Source organism: Octopus bimaculoides, chromosome 3 (genome assembly GCF_046866305.1).
Source record: "Octopus bimaculoides isolate indiv1 chromosome 3, ASM4686630v1, whole genome shotgun sequence".
Taxonomy (NCBI): domain Eukaryota; kingdom Metazoa; phylum Mollusca; class Cephalopoda; order Octopoda; family Octopodidae; genus Octopus; species Octopus bimaculoides.
The window spans coordinates 10,379,829-10,397,262 of record NC_142930.1 but is presented as its reverse complement, the minus strand read 5'-3'; the positions used below and the strand labels follow the sequence as shown (position 1 = coordinate 10,397,262).

The following is a 17,434-nucleotide window of genomic DNA, read 5'->3' as shown; positions in this document are numbered from 1 at the left end:
ATTTAAAGTCCATCCTCTATGCTAGCATGATGGTTTGTCTTGATCCGGTGACCTCCATGTCAGCTTTTGGCATGGTTTCTACAGCTGGATGCTCTTCATAATGCCAACCCAGTCAGTGCAGGGTGCTTTTTTTGTGCTACCAGCACTAGTGGGATTGACAAGTAACTTGCAAAATGGGAAGGACAAGAAAAAGAGAAGAGGGAAAAAGCCCCTCCTGATTAATTGATGATGGCCAAGGGTATTTTAGAAAGAAGAGAGATGATCTTTTTTTATGTCAGGGGCAAGCAGGTGTTTTGCTATATAGAAGATACAGAGCAACCCCACATTATATAAGGATAGATGAAAGTATCAGGGACAAAAGTAAACTGGTAGTCATGGGGTGCCAAAACAAAGACTTTGTCATTGTTATAAATTACAAATAGGTTATTTAATTGCAAATTAAATAAATTAATAATACAAATTAAATAAATGGATAATGAATATATGCTCATGGTTTATAGTGTTTTGATAGCATAAGTGTTTAATACCTAAACCAACAAATGAACACTAGAGACCTGTAACTAGATAACTCATTCATATCAGTGACTTGCAGTAAGACTTCTGTTACTTGATATCATCATCATCATCATCATCATCGTTTAACGTCCGCTTTCCATGCTAGCATGGGTTGGACGATTTGACTGAGGACTGGTGCAACCGGATGGCTACACCAGGCTCCAATCTAATTTGGCAGAGTTTCTACAGCTGGATGCCCTTCCTAACGCCAACCACTCAGAGAGTGTAGTGGGTGCTTTTACGTGTCACCCACACGAAAACGGCCACGCTCGAAATGGTGTCTTTTATGTGCCACCCGCACAAGAGCCAGTCCAGGGGCACTGGCAACGATCTTGCTCAAAAACCCTACAAGGCCAGTCAGGCGGTACTGGCAACGGTCACGCTCAGGATGGTACATCTTATGTGCCACCCGCACAAGAGCCTGTCCAGGGGCCCTGGCAACGATCTCACTTGGCTTGCCGGGTCTTCTCACGCACAGCACATTTCCAAAGGTCTCGGTCAGTAGTCATCACCTCGGTGAGGCCCAATGTTCGAAGGTCTTGCCTCACCACCTCAGCCCAGGTCTTCCTGGGCCTACCTATGTGGAAATTCACAAATATCCATAAAGAAACAATTTTTAATATGAGATGGATTGAACAGATTGATTTTGGTCACCCGAGGATGTGCATCTATACTGCTACTATTGAATCATAATAAAACAATATTGCATATAATTTATGTAACATTCAACAATTAACAGCTGATAATAATGCATTGAAACTATTGTAGCAATTTTTAATGAAGCCTGTTCAATCCATCTTCTCATTAATATATAAAGATGAATGAATAGAGGGAGAAATAGAGAAAAATATATAACAGCCAACAATATATGTATTTTATCTAAGGAGCAGACAATTCAGGATCACATAGCCTGTAAAATTCTAACTTAATAGGGTTTCAACTCATTCTTAATACACATCACACATTGTTCCTTGTGTAATTTCATGTATAAACTGATGACCTCTCATATGTAGTTGAAAATTTTATTTATGGCTTCTTTAATTGTTAGCAATCCTGCCCTCATGGATAATGTCTGTCTATCTGTCTATATTTTTCATATTCAAATTCATCAATAGTATTTATTGTAAAATTTGTCAAATATTTTCTTAATCATCTTAAACAGGACCAGAAAGTAAATCAATAGCCATAAATCTAAATCTTTACTTCTTTATTAGTCTATGTATATATCTGACAGTCCAATTCTTCCCTTTTTTTTTCTATAAAAAGGACATAATTCTGCTAATCTAAATCATTCTTATGGTTAACCTCAAGCACCTATTCCTGAAATATAACAAGTAATCTCTTCTAGTCTTGACCGTTTCATTTACTATTTTATACACGCCTTTGGATACAGTATTAAGGTCTTAATTCTTCACCACTAGGATTTCATTGCGGCACGCGTGTATCTCAATTTACAAATTCCAGGAGCTTAAAATAAAGATCAGCTAACTTGATCTTTCTTTCGTTAGTAAGATGTTTCAAAAGTGATTCTGGAGGAGGTTAAATGGTAATTGACTTAGAATGGATCTACGTCACGTAATTTTAAAGGAATGAATGTTAAATGCGGATGATTTGTCTGGTGTTAATGTAATATAACTGAATCAAAATCATGTGTTTTGTTGTTTTTTAATATAATATTTAATAATGAGGTATGTTATGCAAAATAAAAAGCTTTGAAATCTTTTTAAAATCGCAAATATTAGAGCTCCAGCTATTATTTTTATTTAATCTTTGTAATTTTTACGACACTATTTCGATTTTTAAATTAGAAATGAATCTTTTCTTTACTAGCAGATGGTTAACAAAATTTACCAGTTATTTTCTAAGACTATATTTGAACTGAATTACATTATCAACGTAAAAAATTGTGATTAACTTCAAAAACTGTTATTTATTTCAAGTGGTTAGCTATTAATAGTAATATTTCATAGTAAATCGCAATTACTAGAAAATGAATGCAAATTCTTACGTTAATATTTGTAATGCAACCCGAAGATCTAAACAGTTGAGTTTGACCTATTATCAATCAAAGTATAGTTATCATTCTAATGTTTTGGTAACTAACATACATTTTTTTGCTTTAATTTCAAACATCCCTGTCCAACGAAACTTCAGTAAAACAATTAGTGTATTAATCGTACATTGAAAATATCAAAGACAATATGTTGATAAACTATTTGCTTTTTAAACGACCAGTAAAATGTCGAAATCACCTGGTACCTAATGACATAATCACTCCCCTCCACAAACAAAAAATGCTTAGTTTAGGTGAGTGTAAGAACCACACTGAAATGTACCAATAATTTGATTCTTTATTAATTTGGGCAGATGTTTACACTGGATTAACCGTGCTGGTTAAAGTTAGCAGTGTGGAGTTACCGCTCTCTTCTTCAATGTTTATCTTCTCACCATCACATACTATCGTCACCTTTCATACTCCAAACTGCACTTGACTCGTTTAGCATGTTATTCCCAAATTAAACTGATTCGTGGTTATTTTAATACCACTTCGAAAATGAAAAAAAATAATAATAAAAATAAATACCCATTTAGAAAGGCACGTTTTTTATCTGTAGATATACATAAAAAAAAAAAAAATTATATTTCTCATTACTACTAATTTCTGTTAGACTATAATAGTGATTACTGCAAACATTATTTACCTTTACCGATGCGCAGTATAAAATCTTGAAGCGAACGTGTTAATTGACAATTGTTTTCTTTCTCACTTGCAAGAGTTTTATTTATTTATTTATTTATTATTAAAAGACTTGCAGCCTGAATCAGTTGTTTCCCAGCTTCGTCTCTACTCCTCCCCCTCCCCCCCCCAGCCTTCCCTCCCTCACTCTCTCTCTCAACAGTTCGACGACGACGCAATGAATGACGGTATATTTCATACTACCATTCATCGTCACGTGATTCCTCACATCAACATTCTTCTGTTGTGATCTATCTCTCAAAAAAACGGAAAAAAAAACTTCTTCCATCAGCTTATTATATATTAATTACAACTTGTATATGTTTTCCACTTTGTGCCAATGTATCCGTAAATTCAAGTTGACATGGTGAGTATTTTAGTTAAAAGTTGCGTACTTGGGATATTAAAGCACATATTTCTCTCACACACATCGTTGTCATATCTAATGGCGCAGAGAAAGCTTCTCATAAAATAGAGTTAAACGCAACTAATATCTCCTTTGCTCCTTCCTGGATGATGTTAATATGTTAAGCTACTGTCATGAATATATGTAATAACTTTTCAAATAAATTTACGTTTTATAGATATCTATTAATCTGGTTGAACTAGTTTTGTAGTTGTTACTTTTTTTTTTAATTTCACAACTACTTCAGAGTGTTTTTTTTTTGTTTTTGCTTGTTTTATTTTTTAAATTACAAATTGAATTTAGTTCATCCTTAACTTTGATCTGGCATCTAAAATACAGTTAAGATAATTATCTTTATGGTATTTTTTAGCGTGTAAAAAAGAATTTTATGTGTCTGAACAAATCTAAAAATTAAAGTTATTTCTTATAATTTCTCATTAATTTAATTAAAATATGCAATTCCGTTTCTTAACCAGATATATTACATATATATGTTATACTGATATAATCAACTAATTCTCTGAAACCATTTTCATTAAAGTTTTGTATGAAGTTCATCTTTGGCATTTCATTAGTGTTGTCTGGTAGCCAAAAAAAAAAAAAATCAAACCTAATAATTAAAATACAAGAAACATTTCGTGAAGTGAAATTTATATATATAAAAAAAAGAGAAATAAAAAAGAAAACTCCATCATGGCAATATATGTATGTAGTGCATAATTTACAATCCGTCCATTGTTTTGTAGTAATATTGTATGTGGTCTGGCACATGCCATACTGTTGGATATGCAGTTTTATCATATGGTTTCATATTCTCCACACATCATGCAACTTTTAGATATAACTTCTAGGTGACTTAATTTGCCCTGACTCCTCTGCAAACTGACTTTTGGTCAGACAAACTATTCTAAGTACAAGCTATTAGAGACAGATGTATTTCATTTAACACATAAAATGTGAAAATATATTGCAATATTATTTTGTTAACTTGTTGCACTATTTAACTGAAAATAGATACTTAAAAGTGCAATTTGTTAGGATTAGTATTCATTATTTCATCAAAATAACTCAATGGAACATAACACTGGAGACTTTCTCAAAAATATGATAGATCAATAATATACCTAAGGTAGTTTGATGAAAGACTAACACAATAATATTGAATTCTGATGGAGAATCCTGCTACTATCTCTGCATTATTAATATTGACTTATACTTTTAGCTCATCTGTATTAGTTTTAGTGTGGCTACATTAAAGTATCTTGGGTCTTATGTCCATTTTCACTTTCTGATTTCAGAACTTAGGCCCTTCAAGCAAAACTGAAATAGGTTTGTTCATGTGAAAAACAAATTTTACATTAATAAAGATTAAGAATACTTGTGAATCCTTATGAATATCTGAGTAATTTAAACCAATGTAATGTAATATTAATGTGAAAACAATATTTAGCAAAAAGTGTGAGAATGAAAGAAATAAAGGGATTAGGAGTAATCTATTTATAGAACAAGATTAAAGATAATATACAAATATACAGTGAGAGAAATAGTAACAATAGATTTCTTAAACATGTTAAAAATTAGAACTAAAGTGGTCAAGTATTTTAGATGGTTAAATAAATATGCATAAAAAAAAATCATTGATTGGACAGTTTAAAATGACCATTTACATATATGTCATATAAATGGAATAGAAAAGATTATCCCAAATGGATGCTATTGAAATAGCATGTGTATATATAGCAAACAATAAAGCTACCTTTGGATATAGCTTAAAATGTGTGAAGAGGTACATGCTGGCTAAGAGAAGAATTTGAAATGGACGATGACCTAGGAACAATTCCTGAATAATGTCTGACGTGTGTCATTACTAAAATGAAATATTGAAGGTCATAAAATAAATAACTTGATACATTCTTTATATTTCTGAAGAATCACAGTTGTCTTTTTTATGACTTTTGTCTGCTTTATTCTTTGTTAGTGTTATTGTAATATTTATTTTTACACTGTATTTTTACTGATCATGAAGTAGAAATTATTATTTTGTAGCCATGTTAACAAATAACCTTATATAATCTTGCTATAGGATATAATATTTAAGACCTCATAAAATCAGTTATAAAATACAAATACATTATTCTTTTCAATTTTCAAACCACATGTTGAATATGTAAAAATCAGAAATCTATTCCATCTTACATTTTATGTTATCTTCTCAAATATAAAAATGTTGAGATAGCACTAGTTGTAGTTTAGTCTTCAGATATGCTTGCTTCTATTCAACCATATTTGGCTGTCCCTATGCAATTTTTATTCTTTGGTATTGTGTTTTGAAATTTTGTACAATTTTGTTATTGGTAGTGCTTATAACATTCTTTATATGCAGTTCTCTTTATGTTTGTCAAACCCATGCCAGCATAGAACATGGACTTTAAAATGATGATTCTTTTGATGTTCGCTTAGTAACCCTATTAGCAATAGCTCCACTATCAAAAGAATTTGAGATTTAAGTGGCTAAAAAATTGAACAAATTATGACATGATCCATGGTTAAATGCTGTCCCAAATACCAGGACATCATCATCATCATCATTTAGTGTCTGTTTTCCATGCTACCATGGGTAAAGTGGACTGGAGCTGGAGAGCTGTACCGGGTGTCAATCTGTTTTGGCTTGGATTTTATGACTGGATGCCCTTTCTAATACCAACCATTCCACTGAGTGTACTGGGTGTCTTTTACATGTCATTGGCACAGGTCACGACTACAATTTCACTTTTGCTTGACATGTCTTCTCAAGCACAGCAGATCATCAAAAGTCTCAGTTACTTATCATTGCTTCTGTGAGACTTGACATCTGTTTTCCATGCTGGTATGGGTTGGACAGTTTGACAGGATATGGTGAGCCACAAGGTTCGGTTTTGGCGTTGTTTCTACAGTTGGATGCCAGCCACTTTACAGTGTGTACTGAATACTTTTTTTTCATGCCACTGGCATAAATGTGGTTGGCATGTAATTTGCAAGATAAGAAAGTGCAGTAGAAAGAAAAGGCCCTTGACTAAGTGGGTGGGGAGGTGGTTGTATGCCAGGTGTTGGGGTCTAAAAAGTATGATAGCTCAGGTGTTTTGCTATATCGTAGATACATGGCTACCGACATTATTTGTTGTTGGGGGGGGGGGGGGGGTAGCTAGAAAGAAGATGCAAATGGTGGTGACTAGATGCCAGAGCATCTCAAGATACAAGGTGATACTGAAGGAGAGTAGCAAATGTTCTGAAATTGGAGTAGAAGTGAATGTAGCGAGTAATAAGCAAAGGTGGAAATGCAGTTTGGGAAATATCCGTATGGAGTGGGAGAGAGTATGGAATATCAATATGACAAGTTGAAGTAAATTGTATGTAATATTGGCAACTGCTCTGCTTTTATGAGTTATAAAAAAATTCTTTCTGCATACAAAATACATGGTCCTGAAATCTCAAAACTATCATAGAAGAATAATAAATATGTTTAATATATAATACAAATTCTTGTAGAGTATAGTTTGGCTGATATAACGTAACTTATTACCATGACCGATATGCAATTGGTCTTTTTAACATTAGTTTATTGATTTCCTACCTTTATGTAATATATCTTCCTCAGCTTATGTTGTTCAGTTTATCCTGTATTTCTCTTTCATTTTTACCTTGAGTCAATCAAAACTGAATCTGCTTGCTTGTTAACAACACATATTTTCCTCAGTATCATTCATCATCATCATCATCATCATCGTTTAACGTCCTTCCATGCTAGCATGGGTTGGACGATTTGACTGAGGACTGGTGAAACCGGATGGCTACACCAGGCTCCAATCTGATCATTGTTTTACATATTTTTTACATAGCCACAACAGATATTTAGTTGACCAACTTAAAGTGTTGGATTACTTACCAAAACATTGATAGCTCATACCACTTCACTGGTAATACATTGTATTCTAAACAAATTATTCTTGAATCTGCATTCCTCCTGGCTGTAAATAAGTATGGCTCACTGAATGGGAATATTGTTTAATTGATGAGTTTTGCTGTGTTGAATAAGTCTGCATCCATCAACAGAATGCTATTTTACATCACAGGTGGTCAGTTTGCCATTTGGTTGGAATACTAGTTTGGATTCTGTGTTGTATATGATATTATGCAACAGTCTTACATTAAATTCTTGCTCAAATAAGATATCTCTCCTGATTACAAAAGATTCTGTTACAGTGATTACTTATTAATATCATGTTGTAAGGCAGCAAGCTGCCAGAAGCATCAGCATGCGGGGCAAAATGCTTAGCAGCATTTCATACATCTTTATGTTCTGAGTTCAAATACTACTGAGGTTGTCTTTGCCTTTCATTCTTTTGAGGTTAATGAAATAAGTATCATTTGAGCACTGGGGTTGATGTAATTAAATCACACCTTTCTTTGAAATTGCTGGCCTTGTGCCAAAATCTAAAACCAATATCATGCTGTCCTTTTTTTTCATTCTCTTTATAGTTATCATTCCGTCAGTGAATTTTCTTATACTTCACTAGTTTTAATCACCTATAAGGTACCGTAGATGTTTCTGCAGATCTAACATTTCATTGTAAGCAAAATTTATACTTATATCTTCCAGACTAGTGAGGACCAAAGACTCTTGCTTAAGTTTTAACAAGTGATGATGATGATGATGATGATGTAGATATTTTAGTGCCCTTCAGTATCCACATGAAATTACCTTAGAGAAGCCATACAAAGCAGCGTGACAATATTTGTCTTGAATAGGATGATATACGATCTTTAATTTAGCTACAAGTTTTAGTTTGCATTGCTTTATCAAGTTAGTGATTTTGATGGTAAATATCTTCAGTCCTGTATTTGACAAGTCCACTGTCGTGTTTCACTGGAATTGTTTGCAGTACACACAAGTCTAGTATTTTGATTTCCATCAAAATTTAATTTAAACATGACTCCTAGTCTCTATGTAATTCTTAAAAATCTTTGTCTGTCATTGATGACAATGATTTCATCACTAGTGACCATTATGTTAATAATTGCAGAATTGTTTGTTGGAACTTTGATCTTTTTCCTCTTTCAGGTAAGCAAGATATAGGTATGTTTCAAAAAAACTGTTTAATCTTGCCTATTTTCATTTTCTAAAAGATAAGACTATGGTGTACTCAGTGTCTAATGAACTGCTCACCAATGCAATGATGCCCAGACACTTTCACTAGATAGAACATTTATAGTCTAACAATTGTAAATCCTCTGCATTCAGGGCCCAGTCTCACTTCTGTGTTGTACACAAGTATCATACACTTTACTCTTCATTCCAAAGTAGAGGCTCTTTGAACTTCCCCCCCCCCCCCTCATCCTTACCCTGGGTACTATGATTTCAGAGCACCCACCTCCACTGCCAACTAAATCACCTTGTTAACAAAAACTGTTGACTACTTCCAGAAAGCCTGTTGAACAGTTGTGAGAATCTATTTCCTGGATGCTCTTTGTGCTTAAAACTCTTGTGCAACTACTGTTTACACTGGGCACACTATTAAGTTTCTACCTACTCCTTTTCTACTTATTGAGCATTCCTGACAACATCAGTGTCATGTCTCCTCTATTTGATATAACTTTAGTCTTGTCTAAGTTTACTTTAAGGTCCTTTAATTCCAGGTTTTGCTTCCATGTTTGCAATTTCTTCCACAGATCTACGGATGCTGTTGTAAGAATAAGGTCATCAGTGCACAGGAGTTTCCATAGACAGCCAGTCTTATTTAATACACCTTATTGGATAGCTTAACTTTTTCAAAGATGACACTGTTCATGTAGCTACTTTCTTGACAGAATGCTGACATTTTATTTTTAAGCTTGGTGGAATGTTGTAATTTGTGATATTATAGAAATTCCCTTCAACATGTATATGAAGTATGTTACAGGGACTGAGATTACTTTACATGTATTGATACTTACTGAAAGTTTGTAGTCTTATGAATCAAGATATTTGTACATAAAAGGCTCATGGGAGCAACAAGCATTTGGTTTTCCAAATGTACTTGAATATTAATTTGGATGAGCAGAAGAGCATGGATGATTACAAACTCCATAAATAGATTTCTGGAGTAGTGAACAAGTTCTATTGTTTCATTGATAATTCTGTATGTAGGTAAGATTATGAAGTAGTTATTTGTAGTTTTTTGTTTTTTTTTTGTTATGAGATTGAACTGGTATTATTTCTTGTATTTTTACCTTACAGAATGATGCTGAGACTTACATCATGTTCATATCTGAATGCACCAAAATGATTTGTAATTAATGAATATCTTGAAGAAAATGGAGTCAATGGATACTACTGATTCCCCTTCAATACTTGAGTCACCACTGATGCAATTAGCAAATGCTAGTGCTTCTGCTGTAAGAGCTGATCTGCCGACTGAAGAACTCCCTAAAAACCAGTCATGTGTATACACCAATGAGGAATTTTCAAGTGGGGATAATACCTTGGCAAAAGAGAATAATATATCTAATGTTTATTGTACTCAACAATTTGATCAAAAGGAATGTTTCCTGAATTCTCATCAAATGGAGTCTAATAAGGAAATGGAATTAGTCTCTACTGAGAGTTTTGAAAGTAAATTATCAAACTTTCAAGTAGATGCACAACCAAACATTATTTCTCATAATTGCTCTGATTCTACAACTAAAAATTTCTCTGTTGGTCAACCAGATTTTAAAAAATGCAATAACAAAGATACGATACATGATTCACAACACTTACTGCACACATCACAAATTCAGGACAGTAATGACAATTTTTTCCCATCGTCAAATTGTGTTACTGATTCAGAACAATCTAAAAAAAATTCCACTTCCAGTGATGATAATTCATCTTTTGGATCTAAAAATAATTTAAATTCATTGGCAGGAAAAATAACTTTACTACCAAAAAAATGTATAAAATCTTTTAACAATATGAGTGATACTTTTGATAAAATATCTAATAAGGAGGAAATATCTCATAACAAACAGGATCAGTCATTAAGTAGTGACTGTCAACTTGAATCTTCTGAGATAAATACTTTTGTAGAACCAATATCCATTCCTAATAGTGACAATATTGAGGCATGTTCTAAAAAGTCTGCATTACCTGAGGCTTCAATTGAGCAAAATAGATCCCCAAATTGCAAGAACGATTTTGATTCTTCACTTAAGGAGCTGCAACGAGTTTCTAATTCTCAAACTTTGTCTAGTAAGGAAGAAACTCCTGAAAGAAATTTAAAATCTTTTATAGAATTGCCTCCAGAAAGTGAAAGCAAAGAAATTGCTGAAAAAAGTACTGGTGGAGAAGTATTTTTAGTACATGAAAAAAATTTGCCTGTTTTAGCTCCTGATAAATTATCTAAAGTAACAGAAGAAAATACTTCTGATCATTTGCTTGATGAGGGCAGAACTCTCTCAAAATCACCAACTCAAGAGGCTTCCAGCTTTGTTACTGCTGATACATCTAAAACAGATGAAACTCCATTACCAATTACTAGTTTTACTATGAATAATGATTTAGCCGATAAACAAGTTCCAGATGAAGTGTTGACAAATATAAAAAAGAAAGCAAATACTCCTGAATTAACTTCCAAAATTGAAGCGGATAAAGATAATGCAAACACAGTTTATTCTCTTAATAAGTCCTCTGAAACTGATCAAGATGATAAAAACATTACTTCATCTCCAGCAAGAGCCACTATTTCTGAGACTGAATCCAGTAATGTCTCTAAAAGGCCACGCAGAAATATCAAGACAAAGCACATATTTTCTGCATCATTAAATGATGCTAATTCAGCCAATCAAAATGGAAAGAGAAATGTTAAAGAGTCAAGAAAAGAATCTCTGTGCTTAAAAAAAAATAAACTACTTTCTGCAAAGAAGAAGAAGTTGAATCTATCAAAAAAATTACATGTTGAGGAAGATGAAGATTTTACAGAGCAAAAAAATGCTCAAATCAAATCATCTAATTATATTAAAGCTGATCAATTAGTTTCAGTAGTTTTTACTTCCAGTCACTCTTCCATATCTTCAAATCCTTTAGATACTGTTTGCATGAAAACTGTTTCAGGTAAAACCAAAAATTTATTAGTAGTTCCTAAATCCACGTTTACTGTGAGTTCTCCTGATGAAAACCAATCAATCAATAAATGTTTAACCAAAAATCGAAATAGTAAACCAAAATCTGTTACAAAAGACAATAGTTCTTTACATATAAATGTTGGAAAAGAAGCAACAAAGAATGGTGAAAATAAGAGTTCTTTCACTAAAATTAATAAAAATAGCAGTAAAAGAGTCCTTTCAGAAATAGCTTCACCATCTTTTGATAATAAAATCACAAGTGATTCATTTTTAGATAGTATTTCTTCAAATTTTTCAAAACCCGATGAAACTGAATGTAGTATAATTTTACCTTCCAACATGCCTATTACTTCTTCTAATCTTGCTACTTCATTTCACAATGAAGATGCAAGTCTCAGTATTACTGAAATTGAGAATTACATTAAAAAAGAGCCCACAGACATCTCTGAGTTGAATGAGTCAGCAAGTTCTAAAGTTTATGATAGCAAAACTGAATCAGTCTCTAATGCATCCAGTTCGGTTGGTGAAACTCATGAAATAAGGAAACTGCTTAATGCTAGTAGTTCAAATGCTACTCAGTTAATTAACTCAAATTCATCAGGCTCATCAACAACAATTCCCAATGCACAACCTCTTGGTTCTGTGAAAATTAGTCCTGTATCCCCTTATGCAATATTTTTACCGGTTTCTCTTCCTTCTGGTTCAACTGTTCCTACTACTGCATCAATATCGTCAAACAGCTTTCAGTTAAAAGTTCCAAATATTCTTAGAAAAGAAAAACCTTTGTTACCAAATGATAATGTAATCTTTAAGAAGTCAGATGGTACAGGTCAGTTGGCCAACAATTTAAAACAGAAAAGATTTAGCAGAACTAATCTTATTCCAGCATATTTTCCTGCTCCTTTACCCAAATCTCTAATAGATAAGATAACTGTTAGTTACCATTCATGTGCTGAGTGCGGCGATACTTTTTTATTTAAGTCAAGTTTACATATTCATAAGACTCGTAAATGCATGCAAATAACTTATAACTGTGACAATTGTACAACGAAGCTTATTTTTTATAATAAGTGCTCTGTGCTGGAGCATGTCCGTTCACATTATCCATCTCAGCCAGTTACTATTAAACCTGATAAAATTGACATTGTTCCACTACCTGAAAGTATAACTGACATTCTTGAAATAGGAGACTCTGAACAAATACCAGTTCGCAAGACAACAGAAGATAGCAATAACTTTGATTGCATTGAATGTGGTGCCAAGTTCCATACCGCTCGTGCTTTAGCTAACCATTTTGGGCATTCAGAAACTGCTTGTACTTTTACCTATTACTGTGCTCTGTGTCAAACTTATTTACCTAGACATTGTGCACAGAAGGCACATCGACGTATCCATCATGAAAAAACACCACATGTTTGTCCAGAATGTGGACAGTTAATACCTAACCTTGTATCTTTCAGGCATCATTTAAAATATAAGTGTGTTCATTTTTCCCGTATTGCACCACTTACATGTCCTAAGTGCTTTGCAAAATTTTGCTACAGTCCAGAATTAAAAGATCACATTATTTCTATACACAGTGAGACTTTTATCAAATGTTCAATTTGTCCAATGGCTTTTAAAGCCAAATCTTTTTATCAAAACCACCACCAAAGTGTACATTTATCTGAACAAGAACAAAAGAAGGAAATTTACAAGTGCCCATTGTGTGATACAGTTTTTCATAATATCCAACAATTAATGAATCATGTTGATGGTCACATAAATGACTTAAAAGTTGGTGTTGATTATGCTTTCCGATGTTCTGTTTGTTCGGTTATATTTGATAGACGCTCACTTTTGTTGTCTCATCTTGGAAATTGTCATCATCTTGATTTTATGCAACACAGATGTGAATTTTGTGACTGTGTTTGCAAAACAGCCCATAATCTCCAAACCCATCAGAAAGCAATCCATAAAATTGAAATGTCAAAAATTAATAGCAAAAATGAAGCAAAAACAGAAAAGGATGATATAAAATCTAAAAAATGTAAAGATAAAGGTATTGCATATTGTTCTTTATGTCAAATATTTTTTGCCACTGAAGGTCAACTGCAAATGCATTCATCAAAGGTTCATGAAAATAAACTTGATGATTCTTCTGCAGTTACTACAAAAACTCGAAATACACAAAAATTTTGCCAATACTGTAGTGCTCCCTATAAATCTTGGAATCGTCTCATGCAGCATATTTTAGGACATCGGCAGTCAGGAGTTTATATGTGTCTTATGTGTACAAATGCTGCTTTTCTTACAAAAGAAGATCTCCACAAGCATGAGGAATTTTGTAGTGGAGAATCTAGTCAAGGAAAGTTACCAACTGTGTTTGAATGCAAAGAATGTCATGAGCTTTTCAAGCAAGAGAACTGGTTAATAGCACATCAGAAAAATATCCATTCAAAGAAAGCCATGTTCCCTTGTCATTTATGTAACTTAGTGTGTAAATCAAATGACTCCTTAGTTAGGCATATACAAATATCACATGAAAAGAAAAAACATTTTTATTCATGTCAAGTTTGTAAAGAAATGAACAAGGAAAAGGTATTCAGACGTCGGATCCAACTTGAAAAACATATAATTTCTAAACATAAAACGCTTCGTAATAAAAGCAATAGTTCTAAAATAGCGCTTCAACCAAATGTGGCTAAGCAATCTACAGAAACTGACATTAAAGAGCAAGCACATGGTATTAATGTGGATAACCAGCCCTTAAAGAAATTAAAAACACAAGAAGAAACTTTTTCCTGTGTTAAATGTGTCTTTACCACTAAAGATCATAACTTGTTTCAAATTCATATACAAGAGCACAAAAGTGTTAGTGATGGTATCAGGTGCAGTGAATGTGGATTGTGTTTTACTGCAGTTGATTCACTTCGGATGCATTTGTTTATGATTCATAAAATAAAACAAACAAATGAATTTTTGAGCAGTCATGGTTTGCTTTATAAAAAAAATAAACTTAAAACAGAAAATGCTTTAGAAAGTTCTCCACAACAGTTAAGTAATATAGAAAATGATGCAACTGAACAAGCTCAATCTTTTGAATGTAATGTATGTTACAAAGTGTTTGAAAGTGAACATCTCCTTAAAGTACATTTGCGAACTCATGGAATGGCATTTATTCGTTCAAAACGTCTTAACTTAACTGAAACAACATAAATTTTTCATGTTTTTGCGTTATTTATTAAATATTATGACCTTGTATTCTATTTTTAATTCATGCATTCTGCATTACTTCTTTTATACTTCTCTCTTGTTCACTACTTTTTAAATTGTTTTTGCAGTAGTTTAATGTGGAGCTCAACAGATTAATCTTCACTCTTTCACATTGCATCATCATTTCACATTGTAGCTTAGATAATATGAGATGCAAACTGATACTCTTGTGAATTGTTGATTTCGGTTTAGCCTACTCAAGCAGATCTGTGATATCTTATCTTTTGAAACTCACTTTATCTGACTACCTTTTGTTTAAGGATGCCGCTGGTGTCATGTAAAAGCATCCAGTTCACTCTGTAAAGTGATTGCCATTAGGAAGGGCATCCAGCCATAAAAACCATGCCAAAACATTCAGTTGAGCTTGGGGCAGTCCTCTGGCTTGCCAGCTCCTGTCAAACCATCCAACCCAACCATGATGGAGATGATGATAGTAGAGTGTGATTTGAGAAAGATTTAGCAATTATTTCTAGCAGATTGTTGTTCAGCTTCAAGCTTGATTGAGCAGATCTGCAATCACAGCCTTTCCAGTCATGATTTTCCATCTTCTTTGTACTCCATTGTCTACTTTGGCTTTTCTTTTTTAAGATGGTAGATAGGATTTAAGGGAGATATGGTTGCTATTTCTATCAGGCGAAGAGACTACCCCACAGATAGAGTGATGTTGACTAAGCTATTGAATACTTTATCATACTGGCATATTCTTCAGTAATTTCTGATTTGTAAATGGGTGTAAAGTCATTTATTAAATGACATTAACATATTTTTGGTAAAAAAAAATGTCTTTTTTGTATTTTCAATTATCATCATCATTGGACGATTTGACTGAGGACTGGCGAACCAGATGGCTGCACCAGGCTCCAGTCTGATCTGGCAGAGTTTCTACAGCTAGATGCCCTTCCTAACGCCAACCACTCCGAGAGTGTAGTGGGTGCTTTTGCATGCCACCGGCATGAGGGCCAGTCAGGTGGTACTTGCAATGGCCACGCTCAAATGGTGTTTTTTACATGCCACCTGCACAGGAGCCAGTCCAGTGGCGCTGGCAACAACCTCACTTGAATGTTTTTTCACATGCCACTGGCACAAGTGCCAGTAAGTGCTGGTAATGATCATGCTCAAATGGTGCTATTTACATGCCACTCGCACAGAAACCTGACAGCTGCTCTAGCAATGATCATGCTCGGATGGTGCTGTTAGTGCTCCACTGGCATTGAATGTGGTTCAGTTACGATTTGCATTTTAAACTAACTTCTTTTAGTAGCAAAAGTATTTAACTCCTGGTTACAAATGTTACTTGCTAAAGAATATTCCATGTTCTTGAACAGGGCTTGAAATTCACAATATCAAATTCTGCCAAGGTCGACTTTGCCTTTCATCCTTTCGGGGTCAATAAATTAAGTACCAGTTGTGTACTGGGGCCAATCTAATTGACTGGCCCCTTCCCCAAAAGCTTCAGGCCTTGTATCTAGAGTAGAAAAGAATATTCAATTAACAGCAATATTATGTTGTTTGATATATATATATATATATATATATATATATATATATATATATATAAAATTATAAAAAATCTTATTAGAATGTTATCATTTTTATTTAGAAAAAAAAAAAAAAATTATTAATTTTATTTTTACTGTGTTCCATCTTATCTTAGATTCTAAATTTCATTCTTAGCAGCTGTTACTTTTTTATGTCAATCGGAGATACTATTTAGCTATGCTTTAAGTCAAAATGTGAAACAGTTCTATATTTGAGAGATGAGGAATTATGTACATTATTTACATTTGACGGATATTGATAAATCGGGTATAGCTGATCATGTACGGAAAAATGATCACTTCTCTCTGTGGGATGACGTTAAAATAATAGACAGAGAACACCACTGGAAAACTAAAAGAGGCAGCACATACCCTAGGACATAATAACCTCCTAAGCCGACCTAGTGTAGATATGAATAGCACAGGGGAACCGGTATTAAGGGAGGATAGAAAAATATTAGATTTATAAGCCCTAAAATTCTCTCCATAATTGCCCATGGGCATATGGTGTTGTGGTTAAGAGCACAGGCCACTAACCCCAAGATTCCGAGTTCGATTCCAGGCAGTTAATAATAATAATAATATTGGAAAAAATACCTTAGGAATGAGAACCCAGGTTCGAAATTCCCCCAGGACACCTGATGATGGCTGGAGAGTACATCGGCTGAAACATTATGTTAACAATAAACAAGATGGCGACAAATATCCGTCAAATGTAAATGTCAAAGTGTGAAGTCAACTAAAATGGGAAAAAATATATAGATGCAGGTGTAGCCAATTGGTTAAGAAGTTGTCTTCCCAATCACGTGGTTTCAGTTTCAATCC

At 33.6% G+C, this 17,434-nt stretch overlaps 2 protein-coding genes across 3 annotated transcripts in view; one reads left to right on the top strand and one right to left on the bottom strand.

Moving 5' to 3' along the window:
* The window catches only part of LOC106883937 (bifunctional peptidase and (3S)-lysyl hydroxylase Jmjd7), a 36,322-nt gene extending 32,920 nt beyond the window's left edge, over window positions 1–3,402 (bottom strand). The window contains exon 1 of the mRNA XM_089348562.1: window positions 3,258–3,402. The gene's annotated coding sequence lies outside the window, so the exon portion shown is untranslated. The remainder of the gene's footprint in view (window positions 1–3,257) is intronic.
* Window positions 3,403–3,501: 99 nt separating this feature from the next.
* On the top strand, window positions 3,502–15,071 carry LOC106883936 (uncharacterized). 2 transcript variants are annotated; one of them, XM_052966640.2, is made up of 3 exons: window positions 3,502–3,659; window positions 4,997–5,027; window positions 9,952–15,071. In XM_052966640.2, the coding sequence occupies exon 3, from the start codon at window positions 10,011–10,013 to the stop codon at window positions 15,012–15,014; it is 5,004 nt and encodes a 1,667-aa protein (XP_052822600.1). In that variant the 5' UTR covers window positions 3,502–3,659; window positions 4,997–5,027; window positions 9,952–10,010; the 3' UTR covers window positions 15,015–15,071. The 2 variants fall into 2 exon arrangements, with proteins under 2 accessions (XP_052822600.1, XP_014790569.1); XM_014935083.3 differs by lacking the exon at window positions 4,997–5,027.
* The last annotated feature ends 2,363 nt before the right edge of the window (window positions 15,072–17,434 follow it).

Excerpts from the sequence above, each read along its gene's own strand:
- LOC106883936 (XM_014935083.3), top strand. The coding sequence starts at position 10,011 with ATGAATATCTTGAAGAAAATGGAGTCAATGGATACTACTGATTCCCCT.